The sequence below is a fragment of the Coregonus lavaretus genome (genome assembly GCF_964263955.1).
Source record: "Coregonus lavaretus genome assembly, chromosome: 30".
In the NCBI taxonomy this organism is placed as follows: Eukaryota; Metazoa; Chordata; class Actinopteri; order Salmoniformes; family Salmonidae; genus Coregonus; species Coregonus lavaretus.
In genome coordinates this window covers 24405297-24422352 of record NC_140017.1, presented here as the reverse complement: position 1 = coordinate 24422352, position 17056 = coordinate 24405297, and the positions used below count along the sequence as shown (strand labels likewise).

At 45.7% G+C, this 17056-nt stretch overlaps 1 protein-coding gene across 1 annotated transcript in view; it reads right to left on the bottom strand.

Moving 5' to 3' along the window:
* Positions 1 to 16838, bottom strand: part of LOC311106081 (protein moonraker-like) — a 47814-nt gene extending 30976 nt beyond the window's left edge. The window contains 16 exon segments of the mRNA XM_084148381.1: positions 6872 to 6992; positions 7198 to 7279; positions 7528 to 7692; positions 7885 to 7896; positions 7900 to 7971; positions 10320 to 10407; positions 10531 to 10620; positions 11218 to 11373; positions 11522 to 11661; positions 11788 to 11972; positions 13046 to 13244; positions 13718 to 13939; positions 14043 to 14215; positions 14457 to 14727; positions 14856 to 15140; positions 16454 to 16838. Coding sequence (XP_084004507.1) covers positions 6872 to 6992; positions 7198 to 7279; positions 7528 to 7692; positions 7885 to 7896; positions 7900 to 7971; positions 10320 to 10407; positions 10531 to 10620; positions 11218 to 11373; positions 11522 to 11661; positions 11788 to 11972; positions 13046 to 13244; positions 13718 to 13939; positions 14043 to 14215; positions 14457 to 14727; positions 14856 to 15140; positions 16454 to 16555 — 2363 coding nt within the window. The 5' untranslated portion in view covers positions 16556 to 16838.
* Positions 16839 to 17056: the final 218 nt, after the last annotated feature.

The following is a 17056-nucleotide window of genomic DNA, read 5'->3' as shown; positions in this document are numbered from 1 at the left end:
ACCATAACTTTGATGAGGCATTACATCAACCAGTTACGTACCAACATCTGGTCCATTACTTCCTTTCACTAAATCATTTCTACTGATTGCCTATCACCTGGCATCAAAGTGGGCATTATCATATGGTTAATAGGCTATATTTCAATCACTACAATTCCAGTGGCGCTACTTCCCGGAGTTGGGAATGTAATAAGAAATATAAAATGAGAACAATACAACACTAGACATATGGGAATCGTCTTCATTTTGAAGCTAGGAGCTATTCTGTGGTAATAGATTTAGCCTGTGCTCCTGCTCATCTCTTCTGATCTGAAGAGGGAGGGCTGGTTGCACAGACAGAAAGCAATCTGAGAAATGTCATTCCCATATGAGCCATCCAACAGGCAATAGTGTGCTGTTGTTATCAGAAGGGATTCACTTACGGAATAATAATCCCCTCCGCTCTGAATAACACTTCTGATATATCAAGAACGGATGTGATCTTGACGAAAAACGACAACAGGACTACGAGGGCTGACAGAGGACCCTCCAGAGAAATATACATTTTAGCACTGGCAGTGCAGTACTAGAGATGTGCACTCAGCAACAATTTCTGCCTTCAGCAAGATGTCTGCACACTTAAGGATAAACATGTAGAAATATAATGATGTCTCTTCGATATGTGAAGATGTTCCAAGACAAACACTATCTCACCAAGAGAAGAATCTGTGAGCCAGACACACTACATGAAATCCCTATAGAGTCATTTCATATACAAAACCAGGACAAAAAAAGACCATGATTTTTTTTTTTCTCCCAAACTCGGTCCTGGGGATTTGCCCTATTACTACACAGCTGATTCAATTGAGAAATAATTAATCAAAGTTGGCATATTTATTACATTTTGGCCTTACCCAGGCCTCCTTTAAGACTCCAATTGATGTCATTTGAAGCTTTACCGCTTGCTCTGTAGTATTTTGCTCTGTAGTGTAAATCATGTTTACAATAATGTATGAATATTGACAAACAAACATGAATATTGAAAAAAACTCTTTTGATTTGGATTATCTTTCAATATATTGTTGAACATGATATACTCTACGGGCATCTCAAAGTTCCAGAGTGGGATCTCTGCTTGTTTTAAAGTTATGACCCATTTTATACAGCAAAATTGGCACAATAGGCAATGTAACCAATCACAGCCCTCCTTTTACTTGTATCATTGCACATCCTGCAAATCACCAGAAGAAAAATAAGCAACAATCAAAAAAAATGTTTTTCCAATATTCATGATCATATTTTCCAACATTCATATATTAATTTAAACAATTGTTTGCTTTGTAGCACCTACAGATGAAACATTGTGGCAGTGGTCACCAACATGTCGATCTTCAAGGCATTCCTAGTCGATCACCAAACATTTCTGTAGAACAGCCAACGTTAAAGGCTTTTTTATTATTCTGCTGTTGGCGGTAGGTGCACATGATTCAGAAGCCCTGCGTACTGGGTAGGCAAAGTGTTCCTATTTTGAAACATTTAATTTGTCTGAAAATACTAAATCCGCCTACCGGGAGATCAAAGAATACAGCAAAGAGCTGCTGTTTTTTCAGTGAGTTCATGTGTCCGTTTTTATTCTGCACTATTACAAAACATACAATGCTCTTGTCCCTACTTCCACTCGCTTCAGTTGCAATGAATGAGTAGCCAAGAGTATCGATATCCCTGCGTTTTTATTATTATTAGCAGCTCGTCTATTTTAATATCAAGGAATATTTCATTTTCTATGGTCATAGGAACAACATGAATTTATGCATGAGGCAGATGTGGTGTGACGAGTTTGGCCATCAGGTGGAAGACGGTGTCCCCTCTCTCTGGTCAGTCTCTCCGGAGGAAAGGAAGAAGAAAGCAGGGACCGTGAGAGGCGGACCCTCTGCTGCTCTCTCCCTCCCTCAGCTGAGACGAATGCTGTGTTCAAAACAACTGGGAACTCGGAAATCTCAGACTTCCGACTTCAGTACGTTCAAGACAACTGAAAACGAGTTGCGACCGTTCAAATATTTTTGAACGGTCATCCGACTCTGAATTCCAAGTCGGAAACTCAGGCATCTTTCTAGAGCTCCGACTTTCCGACCGAAAGATCACTGACATCAGGATTTTACCTTGTTCCCCCCCCCGAGTTCCCAGTTGTCTTGAAAGCACCATGACCATCAGATGCAGGTACCATCAATCCAGTAAAATAAAAAAGCAAATTATTTGCAAATTATTTCAATTTATACTCAGCTGTGCCTCGCGAGTGCTACACCAACTGATCTATTTTGTTATCAAAGCTTGAGTTTTGAAATATAATATGGACTGAGAAGAACATTATTGACAGGCCAGGCATACTATACGCTTTGATAATGTATAAGGCCTACTACACAAACCTCATTCCTACAGAACAGTTTTCATTAGCTTAATGTTAAAACAAAATTTGTAATGTTTTAAAAGAAATCTGAGTGGTAGATCTTGGCTTGCTTTTTGACTGCAAGGAAAAGGTTGGTGACCACTGCATTATGGAGTCTTAAAGGAGGCCTGGGTAAGGCCAAAATGTCATAAATATGCCAACTTTCATGAATTGTAAATAAGAATTTGTTCTTAACTGACTTGCCTAGTTAAATAAAGGTTAAATAAAAAATAAAATAAAAATCTGTCAACAATCTTTCCTCCATTCTATGGATTACATTTAGTGAAAATCTCCAAAGTCATGTTTGTTTTTTTCCTGGTTTTGTATGGAATCACTCTCTAGTGGCACCTATATCTCTGTCAACCCTTTGAAGCTAGCACTCAGAACACAGGCCTAAAGGGAATCATACTGGAAAGGAAGGAAGGGGAAAATACTCCCTGTGTGTTGGCACATAAAGATCAATAATGTTCAGTCCTGAGTGTTTGGTTGACACATTTTCTCCACGTACTCAAGGATAATAGAAAGCGTGGAGGGAAGAACTCCTGAATATGCTCTGTCACTGTCCGTCTGTGGGGGATGAGACAATATCGATGTGCCATTTAGAATCAATGCCTATTGCTTTACAAATGAGACAGAATGCGCTGAAAACTTGCCTGGCATTCTCAGAGACACAACACACAATCATTGTGTTGGGCTTTCACACGAGCGCACTCGTCGATTCAAACAAATACCTGGCTTCATATTCGGTCAGACAGTTCCACATTAAAATTATCTCCTTCATACAGCTATTGGGGGCAAAGCAAGGGAAGTACAAGGGAGATCATTTTCATGACGCACTCTGCTAGTCTTTTTATCGGAATCCTGTCAGAGAGCAGTGTGTCAGAGGCAATGCGGGCCATTTTCCTTTTTTAACACACAAACGAAATTACCTGCCACTCAGGCAGGGGTGAGAAGTCCCATTGGACTGTGTAATTCACTGGGCCGTGAGAGGGAGGAAGACACAGACTGCCCTGGGTGATTCTAATGCTATCTTCATAGAGGCAGGAGGATACAGGTAACTAGTAGCTACAACACAGGGTTAGAAGTAAAGCTAATCTGGCCAATCAGTACCTCCAATACAGGATCAAGAAAGCCAAGCTCAGTGAGTTCTGCTAGCGTTGTTTTACCCATAAACCATATGAAATAACTAGACAAGTCATAACCTGCGCTATGAACGGAGTTAGGGTTTTACCACATCTTCCTCCTAACTCACAAAACAGACAGCAAGAGTTTTAGTTTTCTGGTGGTTTGCCCATAACCTAGTTGCCAGTCTCTGTTCAGCTATTACATTTCACTCCTTGTACTCTGTGTCATTTGCCAAAGACACAAGGAGTGGAATGTTACAGAGACTGGTACCCAGACTAGTTTGCCCGCTCTTTAGAGACAGCAATAGAAGGTTACAGATGGATGGGTAAAAACAGACAGACTGAGTGAGAGATGAGTCACAGAAGAGTTGGTCTGAGCCCCTCCAGAAGGTTCCAGTTGGGCCAGGAACAGTGAACTACTGACTGCCTTTAATCTGCTAATGGTGCTGCTGCTTGAATCTGTTCAACTGCATCATGCTGGCATGTCCGCTCCACTCCACTCTCAACAACTTACTTCCCCTGTCAGCCTTTGGCTCCCATCTCTCTCACTCTCCCCTCTTTCTTCTTCTTCCTTCACTTTCCTAATTAATTTAAGCAATGGCAGCTACAGCTAAAGCTCTGGGCAGGGGACGGAGGCAGAGACAAACAGATGCACTCCCTTTATGTCTTGCCAGAGGGTGGGGGCAGGGGGTGGGGGGAGAGAGGGGGTTTGGAGGGGGTTAGGGCTTTGTCTCATTGCAGCCAGGAGAGATTAGGGGTGGAGAAGAACAGCCAGAATTGAGGCACAACAAAGCAGTGCATTCTGGGAAAGGCATAAACAACATTCCACCTCCATCAGTTTTGTTGTGGATGCCAACTGTAAAATAAAGTAATTAACAATTTGTGGGACGGTGGTTTTGTTGGGCACTTTCTTATTATTAGCTTAAATTTATGGGATCAATGTTCTGCATCAGTTTTGTCTCGTTGTATTGTCCCGTGCAATCCTTGACACCTTAATGAGTTCCTACCTGATAAGGTGGGAGCAGGTTAAGTGATGTCATACACCATTATCCTCTGTATTGAATTTACATTTAGAGGAGACTCCAGAGGTCCCATCACCCAGTATAGCATCTCATAACCATTAACTACAATCTGCAACATCAACAAACGGTCCGGATATGGCATTCCAATCTTCAAACAGTAAATGTATAATTAAGCAATAAGGAACGAGGGGGTGTGGTATATGGCCAATATACCATGGCTAAGGGCTGTTCTTAGGGACGACGCAAGTCGGCGTGCCTGGATACAGCCATTAGCCGTGGTATATTGGCCATATACCACAAACCCCCAAGGTGCCTTATTGCTATTATAAAGTGGTAATTAGAGCATTAAAAATACATGTTTTGTCATACCCGTGGTATACAGTCTGATATACAGTTGAAGTCGGAAGTTTACATACACTTAGGTTGAAGTCATTAAAACTCGTTTTTCAACCACTACACACATTTCTTGTTAACAAACTATAGTTTTGGCAAGTCGGTTAGGACATCTACTTTGTGCATGACACAAGTCATTTTTCCAACAATTATTTGATTTATAATTCACTGTATCACAATTCCAGTGGGTCAGAAGTTTACATACACTAAGTTGACTGTGCCTTTAAACAGCTTGGAAAATTCCAGAAAATGATGTCATGGCTTTAGAAGCTTCTGATAGGCTAATTGACATCATTTGAGTCCATTGGAGTGTACCTGTGGATGTATTTCAAGGCCTACCTTCAAACTCAGTGCCTCTTTGCTTGACATCATGGGAAAATCAAAAGAAATCAGCCAAGACCTCAGAAAAAGAATTGTAGACCTCCACAAGTCTGGTTCATCCTTGGGAGCAATTTCCAAACGTCTGAAGGTACCACGTTCATCTGTACAAACAATAGTACGCAAGTATAAACACCATGGGACCACGCAGCCGTCATACCGTTCAGGAAGGAGACGCGTTCTGTCTCCTAGAGATGAACATACTTTGGTGCGAAAAGTGCAAATCAATCCCAGAACAACAGCAAAGGACCTTGTGAAGATGCTGGTGGAAACAGGAACAAAAGTATCTATATCCACAGTAAAACAAGTCCTATATCGACATAACCTGAAAGGCCGCTCAGCAAGGAAGAAGCCACTGCTCCAAAACCGCCATAAAAAAAGACAGACTACGGTTTGCAACTGCACATGGGGACAAAGATCGTACTTTTTGGAGAAATGTCCTCTGGCCTGATGAAACAAAAATAGAACTGTTTGCCATAATGACCATCGTTATGTTTGGAGGAAGAAGGGGGACACTTGCAAGCCGAAGAACACCATCCCAACCGTGAAGCACAGGGGTGGCAGCTTCATGCTGTGGGGGTGCTTTGCTGCAGGAGGGACTGGTGCACTTCACAAAATAGATGGCATCATGAGGAAGGAACGTTATGTGGATATATTGAAGCAACATCTCAAGACATCAGTCAGGAAGTTAAAGCTTGGTCGCAAATGGGTCTTCCAAATGGATAATGACCCCAAGCATACTTCCAAAGTTGTGGCAAAATGGCTTAAGGACAACAAAGTAAAGGTATTGGAGTGGCCATCACAAAGCCCTGACCTCAATCCTATAGAACATTTGTGGGCAGAACTGAAAAAGCGTGTGCGAGCAAGGAGGCCTACAAACCTGACTCAGTTACACCAGCTCTGTCAGGAGGAATGGGCCAAAATTCACTCAACTTATTGTGGGAAGCTTGTGGAAGGCTACCCAAAACATTTGACCCAAGTTAAACAATTTAAAAGGCAATGCTACCAAATACTAATTGAGTGTATGTAAACTTCTGACCCACTGGGAATGTGATGAAAGAAATAAAAGCTGAAATAATTAATTCTCTCTACTATTATTCTGACATTTCACATTCTTAAAATAAAGTGGTCATCCTAACTGACCTAAGACAGGGAATTTTTACTAGGATTGAATGTCAGGAATTGTGAAAAACTGAGTTTAAATGTATTTGGCTAAGGTGTATGTAAACATCCGACTTCAACTGTACCACGGCTGTCAGCCAATCAGCATTCAGGGCTTGAACCATCCAGTTTATAATGTAAACCATCTGTCCATACATCAACCCATTAAACTCAGACAGGGCTTGAAGCTTCCTCTAAGATGGTGGCTGCAGTACTGCATGGTGATTACTACAAAACTAAAATATTAACATAGAGATACTATAATGTTCTATTGAATTCTGTGCATATGACTATTCACAGAAACTAGCGCTTTGGCAACACCAGAAATTACCTGGGAAAGAGATAAAACAGAAGAGCACATGTCAACTCACCCGGTCTCCACAGGGCTCTCCAGGACAATGTCAGCCGTGGTGGTGTGTCTCAGTGCTGGCCTGGTGATCCTAACAGGCTGAGGAGAGACTGGCCTGGAGCCTGGAGCAGACCTCTGAAGCCCTGAGAAAGAGATGGGGGAGAGGGGGATAAGAGAAAGAGGGGTGGAAAAGGAGAGTGAGAATGAGGGATAGCCTTGCTCTCAACTGGCTAAAACAGCACTAACACAATACCTTCACCTGCAGGGCACCAGAGGAACAACAATTCAAACCCCCATGCAAAAGTGTGTGGAGGCTGTGTGGAGGAGTTACTTGGTCTGTTTACTCACCAGTTGTGTCCCCTCTGTCCCAGTAGTGAGGGTCTGAGTATGTGAAGGTAGCAAAGCGCCTCCTCACAGCTTCCTGATCTTTCTGCTCAGACACATAGATGATAAAAGTATATTATTTCAATTCATTATTCAGCCAAACAATAATACAAAGCCTTATCAGGAATCCAGACCGGATTGGACAGTGCATTCACTGTATCTCCACAGCACAGCTTGACCAAGGCTGTCAAACATCACACAGGCCAGGCATGACAAACTAACCAGTGGTCCCCTTTCAAACTCCCTGTGACCTTTGTGTGGTGGCCTTTCCATAGGGCCGTGCTCAGGGCTCACCTCCATCTCCTCCATGCGCAGCAGCATGCTCTCCAGGGAGGGGGCCTGGAGCTGGGCCAAACCCTCCGTCTGTCTGTCTGTCTCCGACGTCCAGGCGGCCTGCGCTGCGTCGGCCAGCAGCTCCGCTAGCAGGGCCTCACTCAGCACCTCAGCGCTCTCCGCAGCCTGGAGAGGGAGGTAGATAGCACAGAGCTCAGCACATGGGAAAGGGTTTTATGGAATCACTTCCTGGCTGTTTCCCCAAATGGCACCCTATTCCCTATATAGTGCACTACTTTTGAGCAGAGCCCTACAGGCAATTGGGACTCAAATACTGAGAAAAACATAAATATCGGTAATATAGGTCAGGATCATTACGATATGACAGGGCTACTCAGACAGCCGATGCCCCAGTGACGATGTGGCCTTTCTGTCCCGGGCCTGAGAGGCAGCAGCTCCCATCTGCTGGGGTACACAGGTAGGGCAAGCTCAGTCCCACACCACCATTGACCATCTCCTACCTGTCACGATCGTCGAACAGAGATGAGGACCAAGGCGCAGCGTTGCAGGCAAACATACTCTTTATTAGAGACACGATCAAAAACAACAAAACGAAAACGTGACAGTTCACGGTCTAACACAACCGACTAGAAACAAGATCCCACAAACTCTGTGGGGAAACAGGCTGCTAAAGTATGGTTCTCAATCAGAGACAACAAGCAACAGCTGAATCCCGTTGCCTCTGATTGAGAACCACACTGGCCAACATAGAACAACAATACCAGAAAGTGAAACCTAGAACAAAACACATAGACTTTACACACCCTGGCTCAACATATTAGAGTCCCCAGAGCCAGGGCGTGACAGTACCCCCCCTAAAGGCGCGGACTCCGACCGCGCCCACCAAATACCACAGGGGAGGGACCGGGTGGGCACTCCGCCTAGGCGGCGGATCCGGCTCCGGGCCTGATCCCCGCTCCCTCTCCAACCCCCCAAAGTACCCCTGGTCCGGTCTGGCCCCGCTGGCCGGAGCTGGACTGCACACTGGTGGAGCGGATTGCTCTAGCTCCGGCGTGAAGCATCTGACCGGTGCCGGACCAGCCACCGGTGGAACAGGCACGGGCCGTGCCGGACTGACGACGCACACCACTGGCTTGGTGTGGGGAGCAGGAGCGGGCCGAGCCGGGCTGACGAAACGCACCACTGACTTGGTGCGGGGAGCAGGAGCGGGCCGGACCGGGCTGACGAAGCGCACCACTGATTTGGTGCGGGGAGCAGGAACGGGCCGTGCCGGGCTGACGAAGCGCACCACTGACTTGGTGCGGGGAGCAGGAACGGGCCGAGCTGGGCTGACGAAACGCACCACTGACTTGGTGCGGGGAGCAGGAATGGGCCGGACCGGGCTGACGACGCGCACCACTGACTTGGTGCGGGGAGCAGGAACGGGCCGGACAGGGCTGACGACGCGCACCACTGACTTGGTGCGGGGAGCAGGAATGGGCCGGACAGGGCTGACGAAACGCACCACTGACTTGGTGCGGGGAGCAGGAACGGGCCGGACTGGGCTGGCGACGCGCACCACAGACTTGGTGCGGGGAGCAGGAACAGGCCGGGCCGAGCTGGCGACGCGCACCGTAGACTTGGTGCGAGTGGCAGGAACAGGCCGGACCGTACTGGGAACACACACCACTGGCCCTACGTGGGGATCAGGAACAGGCCGGACCGGACTGGCAACACACGCCAGTACCTCTCGCCGTGCCTCTACATCCTCCTTCCCCCTGGTGACCAGTGACTCCCGTAACCTGGCGGCCTCCTGCTGCCCCGTCGTCCACGGCGTTAGCCCCCCCCCTAAAAAATGTATGGGCTTCACTCCTACCCGTGGACCAGGTCTCCATGCTTCTCGCCAGCCTTTCGCCCTTCTGCCTCCACGTCAAGCCCCTCTCTTCCTCACATGGCTTGACCCAGTCGAGGAGGCGAAGGAGATCCGCTAGAGATCTCTCAGGCGATGGCTCCTGGACTTGCTGCTTGGTCCAGTCTTGGTGGGATCTTCCGTCACGATCGTCGAACAGAGATGAGGACCAAGGCGCAGCGTTGCAGGCAAACATACTCTTTATTAGAGACACGATCAAAAACAACAAAACGAAAACGTGACAGTTCACGGTCTAACACAACCGACTAGAAACAAGATCCCACAAACTCTGTGGGGAAACAGGCTGCTAAAGTATGGTTCTCAATCAGAGACAACAAGCAACAGCTGAATCCCGTTGCCTCTGATTGAGAACCACACTGGCCAACATAGAACAACAATACCAGAAAGTGAAACCTAGAACAAAACACATAGACTTTACACACCCTGGCTCAACATATTAGAGTCCCCAGAGCCAGGGCGTGACACTACCTAACACCAACCTCTCCTACTCTAACTCAGTCTTTTCACTCAGCACATACACAAGGCTGCAGCAGTACACCCTAGGCCTAGCTGTAAATTCCCTATTCATTTCACTGTGGTGGCACAAATCTGGTGGTAAATAGCTGTATGGATTTTTCAATTACAAATGAGATGTATTGATTTTCCCACTCCTCTGAGGGCAGTGGAATTCCTGAGGGAGGGGAAAGCTCTCCCTGGTCCAGGCTTTTCTTATGTAACAACAATGTGGGTATTGAGTGAGAGCAAAGTTACACACTCAGTTATTTATTCTTCTGCCTGCTGAAAAGCAAGAAAAAACTAAAAAGGATTGTCTGAAGTCCTGTCTATTTTTTGTGTGCATACAACCCTTTATTTTTTGAGAGGAGAGTTTAAATGTCTGTCTTACCAGGACCTGGTCCAACAGAGGCTGTAGTCTCCCTCGGGCCTCCTGCTCAGCTCTCTCAGCCCACTGGGTTGGAGAGCCCACCTCAGACCTGACACACACACACGCGTAAGCCTGGTGTAACAATATAGAGGCTTTGAATCCTGTATTTTCACTCAGTTATTCTAGGCTATGACAAGGAGTGTGTAGAGGACATAGTACTACACTAGTGTACCGGAGTCTCTGGATGCGTTCTGCTTCATCTTTACTCAGCTGATTTAGGTCCCTCAGTCTCTGCATGGTCATCCTGTCCAGCCAGGCTTGCCTGTGCATTCACATAGACCACACCATACAACACAGACAGAACCGTTTCAATTAGAAGACCCACATAAACCAGTCCTAATGTTAGCTACCGAAAGCAGGCTGCAGGCATTTTATTAATTATAGACCTCAATTGCACTAATGAAGTTTTGATTAGTGCAGAGGGTTGCTGTGCACTTGAATTTAGTGCAGGCAAGCAGGCAGGCACTGCTATCCATCACTGTGCTTTAAAAAAACTATAATGTCCCCAATCTAACAAGCAAGCACGTAGATTGAATTTAACTTTGAATTGGAATCAGAGTATTGCTTGCAGCTTTCAGAAAGTGGGGTCTGAGATCAGGGTTTTAAATGACTTAATTACTTAAAATGAGCAGATCCATTAATATAACTGTTCCCTGGGCAGTTTCCCTTGGTTCATTCATTCTGCTATAACACATATTATACATCAACTAAAACCTAAAATAAATGAGGCTAATAAGGTACTGTGATGCTAATAAGGCACAAGGTTGTTTGCCATGTCCAATGGTTTATGTTTTCTGTGTTTAATTAAAAGCTTAAAAATATATTAAAAATAAAACGTATTATTGTTATTATCACTGACCTGAGGGCTTCGTTGTGGGCTTGTCTCTGTCTATCTGAGGTCAGACCCTGGTCCTGCTCTGCTGTCACCACACCACTCAGCTGCTGCTCTGAGGGGCCTGAGGAGGGCTTCAGGGGGGAGAAGAGACATCGAGGCTCTTGCCTTTTCTGAGGGGAGCTGGACACATAACACAAGTGGAAGTGGATTAGAAATAATGACAATTAAAAGAGAGAGACTGTAAGAGAGGGGGAGAGAGTACGCAGCGAGAGTAAGTTACAAAGAGAGACTGAGGACAAGAGAGAGTGCTCTCCTCTGAGCTCACCACTGTTGTTGTTGTTTAGGAGGAGAGTGAGGTGACGTGGGTATCCAGTGCACAGAGGCCTCCTTCTGTGGGTGCTGACACACTCTCAGCCTGGAAGCCACTGTGGGCTGCTGGAAACCTGCATCCCTCACATGGGCTCCCTGCTTCTGGACAAAGATCATGTTTAAGAGACACAATTGTAGTGAAAATAGTTCAGGCTAGCCAGTTATTAATGGACATATTCAAATACATTTAATTGCAGCAAAAATGTAAGTATTAAACTCACTGACCTTTGTCCTATCGGGGTGCAGTGCTCCTTCTTGACTTTTGGGGACCTGCCCCCCTCCTTCCCTGAATTCTCTGAGATGGACCAGGCTCTCCAGGCCAGCCCTGAGCACCTGGCTGCGATGCAGCTGTGGAGGAGGCTCTGTGGCTCTGGGGGGCTGCTGATGCTGAGGGACCGCTCTGCTATCTACTAACATCACAACATTGGCAGGCTCATGATCAGTTTTGAGTGAAATGTTGTTTTGAAACACTTCAACAGCTAGGCTATGTGCTCAATCATTTCTATAGGCCCTTACAGATAAGTGTTACAGTGCTTGGCATGACTAATCAAACACTAGTAAAGCCTGTATGGCCCTTAGGGATAACACCTGCATGCTCCTTTGAGAGACTACACACTTATCTGGCCAACTAGCACATTAACAGACACTTGCCTGCTGCTTGTTTGGCAGTGTGGAGAAGGTAGGGGGCTTGCTCACTGACAGTGGGAACTGTTATTAGTTGCCAAGGAGACCTGTGCATGCGATGCAGTTCAAACCCTCTCGTGGTGTGTGGTGGCTACACTATCTCTCCCACAGGGAGACTGTGTACACAGTAGGAGCAAGCCACCCACACAATGAGCTGCCTGCAGGAGACCCATGGCCAGAGAACCGGACCCTGGCCCCTCTCTCCCCTCTTTGCGTCAGTCAGTCAGCCCCTCATTAATCTCCACCCTGGTGCTGTGATTCAGGCTCGGTGGGAGGCCCAAACACACACAGCACTTAAGCCTTCAGGTGATTCCTGAGCCATGGGAGCCGTACGGATCTGCTCCCTCGTTCACAATGAGAGAACAGGGATCTGCTCCCTCGTTCACAATGAGAGAACAGGGTAAACAACAAAGATGAGACGCTCAAATTAAAAATGCAGTTTCAGGAAATGTTCCGCCCACGCAATACATGTTCTATTTTTGGATCAGATATTTTATCAACTGCTGTGTCAGTGTGCGTGTGGTTTCAACTGTAGGAGGGGGGATACTGATTTGTTTGACGCATTTGCTGTGTTGGTTGTTCCCGGTTTTATGATGTATGAAATTAGTTTACATGAGTTATTAATGTTATGAGGATATGGAATAATGAGCCAATCAAAAAACGCTAGATAATTAGCCTATCCTTATTAAAATGCTAATAAAATAGCTTCAGCAGCACAGCTGACTGTGAGATAATGAGTGTCTCTGAATGCTGAGTCACTCAGATAGAATTAGAATGAGAACACCTGCGCGTTTCTCACCAGGGAAGGACTTCTTGGGGCCTGCTGCTCTACGAGGTCCTCTGAGACCCCTGGTGGCAGGGCCCCTGTGTGCACGGGGACGGGGAGGAGACGTAATGCGATGTGGAGACCTGCGGTGGCGTGCAGGGGAGGAGCTGCGTACTCGGGCCTGCCTCCTCTGTGCTGGACTCTTCTGCTTGCTTAGAGCAGTATCCAGGGTCTGAGAGACACAGAGACAGACAGGAAAATCTAATATATTCTGTAAACATTCAAATTCAAGAAGCCAAATAAAATCTAAATTAAATGTACTGTTTAATACGTCAGCTCTACCTATGGTTTTGTGGCTCTCCAGCAAATTTATTTCCAGTTTCTTTAGATTGAATAGCTTAGGTTTTTCAATGGAGTATTGCTTGTATAACCAAATATTGATTTACAAAGTTTGATTGCTTATCAAAAATTACCAATAGATGTACAGTAGTTGATTTGGGACATTTTCTGGTGCCCATCTTCTGTGTAATAAGGTGAGAGTGGCCTGTAGGTGATGGATTAAATCTATGGATGTAGTGCAAATGGCTTTCTATTTCCTATATAGTGCATTACTTTGGACCAGAGACCTATGGCCCCTGCCCCTGGTCAAAAGTACTGCACTATAAAGAGAATAAGGTGCTATTTGGGACTCAGCCTCTGACTGACCTCTAGTTTCTGCAGGATGTCCAGGGCAGTCTCTGGGACGGCTGATCCCTGGCCCACCTCCACCTTGGCCGAGCACAGAGAGAGCTGGCGGATCAGCTGGCCCATCTCTTTATAATAGGAGGGCATCCTGCCCTCAGACATGTCAGACAGCTGATTAGTGAACACCTGCATGGCCCTGACCGCCCCTCTGTGGGCAGCAGCCAACCTGTTCATCGCTCTGGACTGAGAAAACGAAGAGAGAGGGAGATGGGTGTTAGTCTTTGTCATTGTCCTCATCATCAACCTCATCAGAGTACGACAGCTTGGGTTATTATGTGTAACTTACTTTATTTGTGTGCTGAATCTTCTGTGAGCGTAGTTTGTCTAAATCCTCTTGGATCTCTTTCACCTGTTGTTGTAGCACATAGATGATGCGTGCAGAGCGGGCTGCCTGTTCCTGTCTGCGGACCTCCACCCTGCGCTGCTCATCAGGCTCCAAGGACTCTATAACCATTCGCCCTGGAATGCACAGCACAATACACATGACCATGGGTCTCTAAACTGCATGCAGTGTCCCATACACTAAATACCATTCAAAATAGTTCATAACAGCATATTGAAAAGATTAGAATATTAGCAGCCTGTATGCCAACAAGGTGCCAATCCAGCTGTGTTACCCACAGAAATATAATCACTAGAACCTCTGACCATGGCGATTTGACTGGTAAACTCATGGGTGACTTCATTTATGCGGTGTTACCTCTGTTAGCCAGCTGATCTATTCTCTGGATGTAGTTGGCCAGCTCTCTCTGCAGCCTGCGGACCTCCTGGCTGAGGGCTGTGTGGGGCTCCTGGCTGGCTGTCTGCCTTGGGCCTGGGTCTCTGGTTGGGGGGGACAGGCCATGATCAGGCCCAGGGGGTATGGAGACGTACTTCTGGGGGGTGTATACAAGCACCTTGGCTCCAGACCGAGTCACTTCTTCTTTGGTGCCGGTCGTCTTTGACCTCCTCTTAGGAACAACCCCCTTCTGCTGGAAATAGAAAAATTATAAAGGTTGATCATCGATTAATCGTTCTTGGAGCAGAATAAGATGGATATAAACAGTACAAGTGAAAGGGGAGTATACTGATGAGCCTGCTTTAGCTATCTCTTATTTACCTGCACATTGCTCTTGATGGGTGTGGTCTCCTCTGGCTGTGGTCTGATGGGGGAGCTGTTCAATGACTCCTGTCGTCTCTTCCTCAGATCTCTCTTGGCCAGCCTGACTGCAGCCAGCAGACGCTCCTCAGACAGAGCAGAGAAACACAGAGAGCTGCCGGTGCTATCCAGGTCATCCCGCTTCTCCACCCGGGGCATCAGCTTCTCAATCACAATGGGTGCAGGTGGGCCAACTTGGGTGGCACGGTTATATGCGTTGGCAGGCATGGCTGCATTGAAGAGTAACTGAAAGAGAACAATAGTGCCACTGGCATCATTCCTGCTGTTGCAAAAACATAATGACCAACTTAGCTAGCTGAGTTGACATAACATCCGGCTGTCCAACTTATGATCTGGCCACATCAACTGGCATTCACAACGTTATCACATTATATTTCAATATCCATCATGATGGCATGCTAGTAGCATGACTAGTATAAGATGGAGAGAGAAATAGTAGAGAGTACAGCAGTACTTTATTAATCCCAACTTGGGAAACTGTTTATCACTTCAGCATCAACAATCAATTAAATTACAAAGACAGGACCCGTATCAGTTACAAACACATTGTAAAACACATATTATAAACTGGGGGGGTTCGAGCACTGAATGTTGACTGGCTGACAGCACATTGTAAAACACATATTATAAACTGGGGGGGTTCGAGCACTGAATGTTGACTGGCTGACAGCCGTGGTATATCAGACCGTATACCACGGGTATGACAAAACATTTATTTTTACTGCTCTAATTATGTTGGTAACCAGTTTATAATAGCAATAAGGCACCTCTGGGATTTGTGATATATGGCCAATATACCACGGCTAAGTGTTGCGTTGTGCGAAGAACAGCCCTTAACTGTGGTATATTGGTCATATACCACACCCCCTCTGGCCTTATTGCTTAAATAAGACACCTGAACGTTAATAGCCATAAAAGACAGGTAAGAAATGATGTTGTCTATTCTCCTGGGAAACAGCAACGACTAAACATTAAAAAAGGCATAACAAATTAGTAATTTATGATGGCTGTGTGTAAAAATGACCTTCGGAACCCCTCTATGGAGCTTTTGGGCAGGATGAACCTGCTACTACTATGTTGCATTAGAGTGATGTGGAGTGGGTGTATGGCATTGTCCATGATCATGTGTTTTAGCTTGCAGCATTTTTATGAACATGTCCTGCATTGACTCGATTGTCCAGTTTATTTATGTCATCCTTCGCTAAGTAAGTTTCCCTTTCAGCACATAATGGCATAACACAAAACACTAGCCACTACACGTTACCTTTCATGATACAACTTACTATACCAGAGTCATCAGAGAATTTCTGCAGATGGCTCAGTTCATTGTTGTGTGTGATGTCATTTGTATAGAGAGTAAACAGGAAAGGTGACATGACCGTCCCTCGTGCGGCTAACGTTACCGTGTTTGTGCATATCTGGTCTGATAGTACTGCCTGGTTCAGTCTTACGAACCGTGGTTTATTGGTCAGATAGTTCACAATCCATTTGACCATTTGTGGGTTTACATGAATGTCCTTTAGCTAACGTTGTCTTACCTGATTCTGAGAAAGTCGAGTGCTACGATTTGGACCTAATGTGACCCAGCTTTTCGATTGTCCTAAGGTCATCGGTGACTCCTTCAGAAGGTTTTCAGCCATAGCTGTTCCTAAATCACCTAGCTAGCTAGCTACCGGTATTTCTAATTCAGCTGTAACCCTGGCTAGCTGCCTAGAAAGCTAGCTAACGTTAGGCTAACGGTTAGCTTTGATCCATTTTGCCAACCTTAGCCTAACGTTTCAGTACGTATCTAGCCATGCAACCGGATGCAACATTATACTTCGATTATTATCATATAAAGAAATTGAAAATATGTGGCTAAGATACTATTTGTACGGGATACACTTCGACAGCTGCTAGCAATCTAATCACTGTTAAAACTGTTTAAACCGCCGCCATGACAACCAATAATAAGCACTGTCTTCCGTATGAACCGGAAGTGGGTATTTCTAACCTACGGAAAGCAGAAATCGTCAAACAAGTGTAGGACATTTAAAATACTACTTTGATCGTACAATTTGACTAAAATGTGATGAATATTATCACATTTGAATTTTTCTATCTATTTGTGTCCATAATATTCTGTTTGTTTCGATGAAACA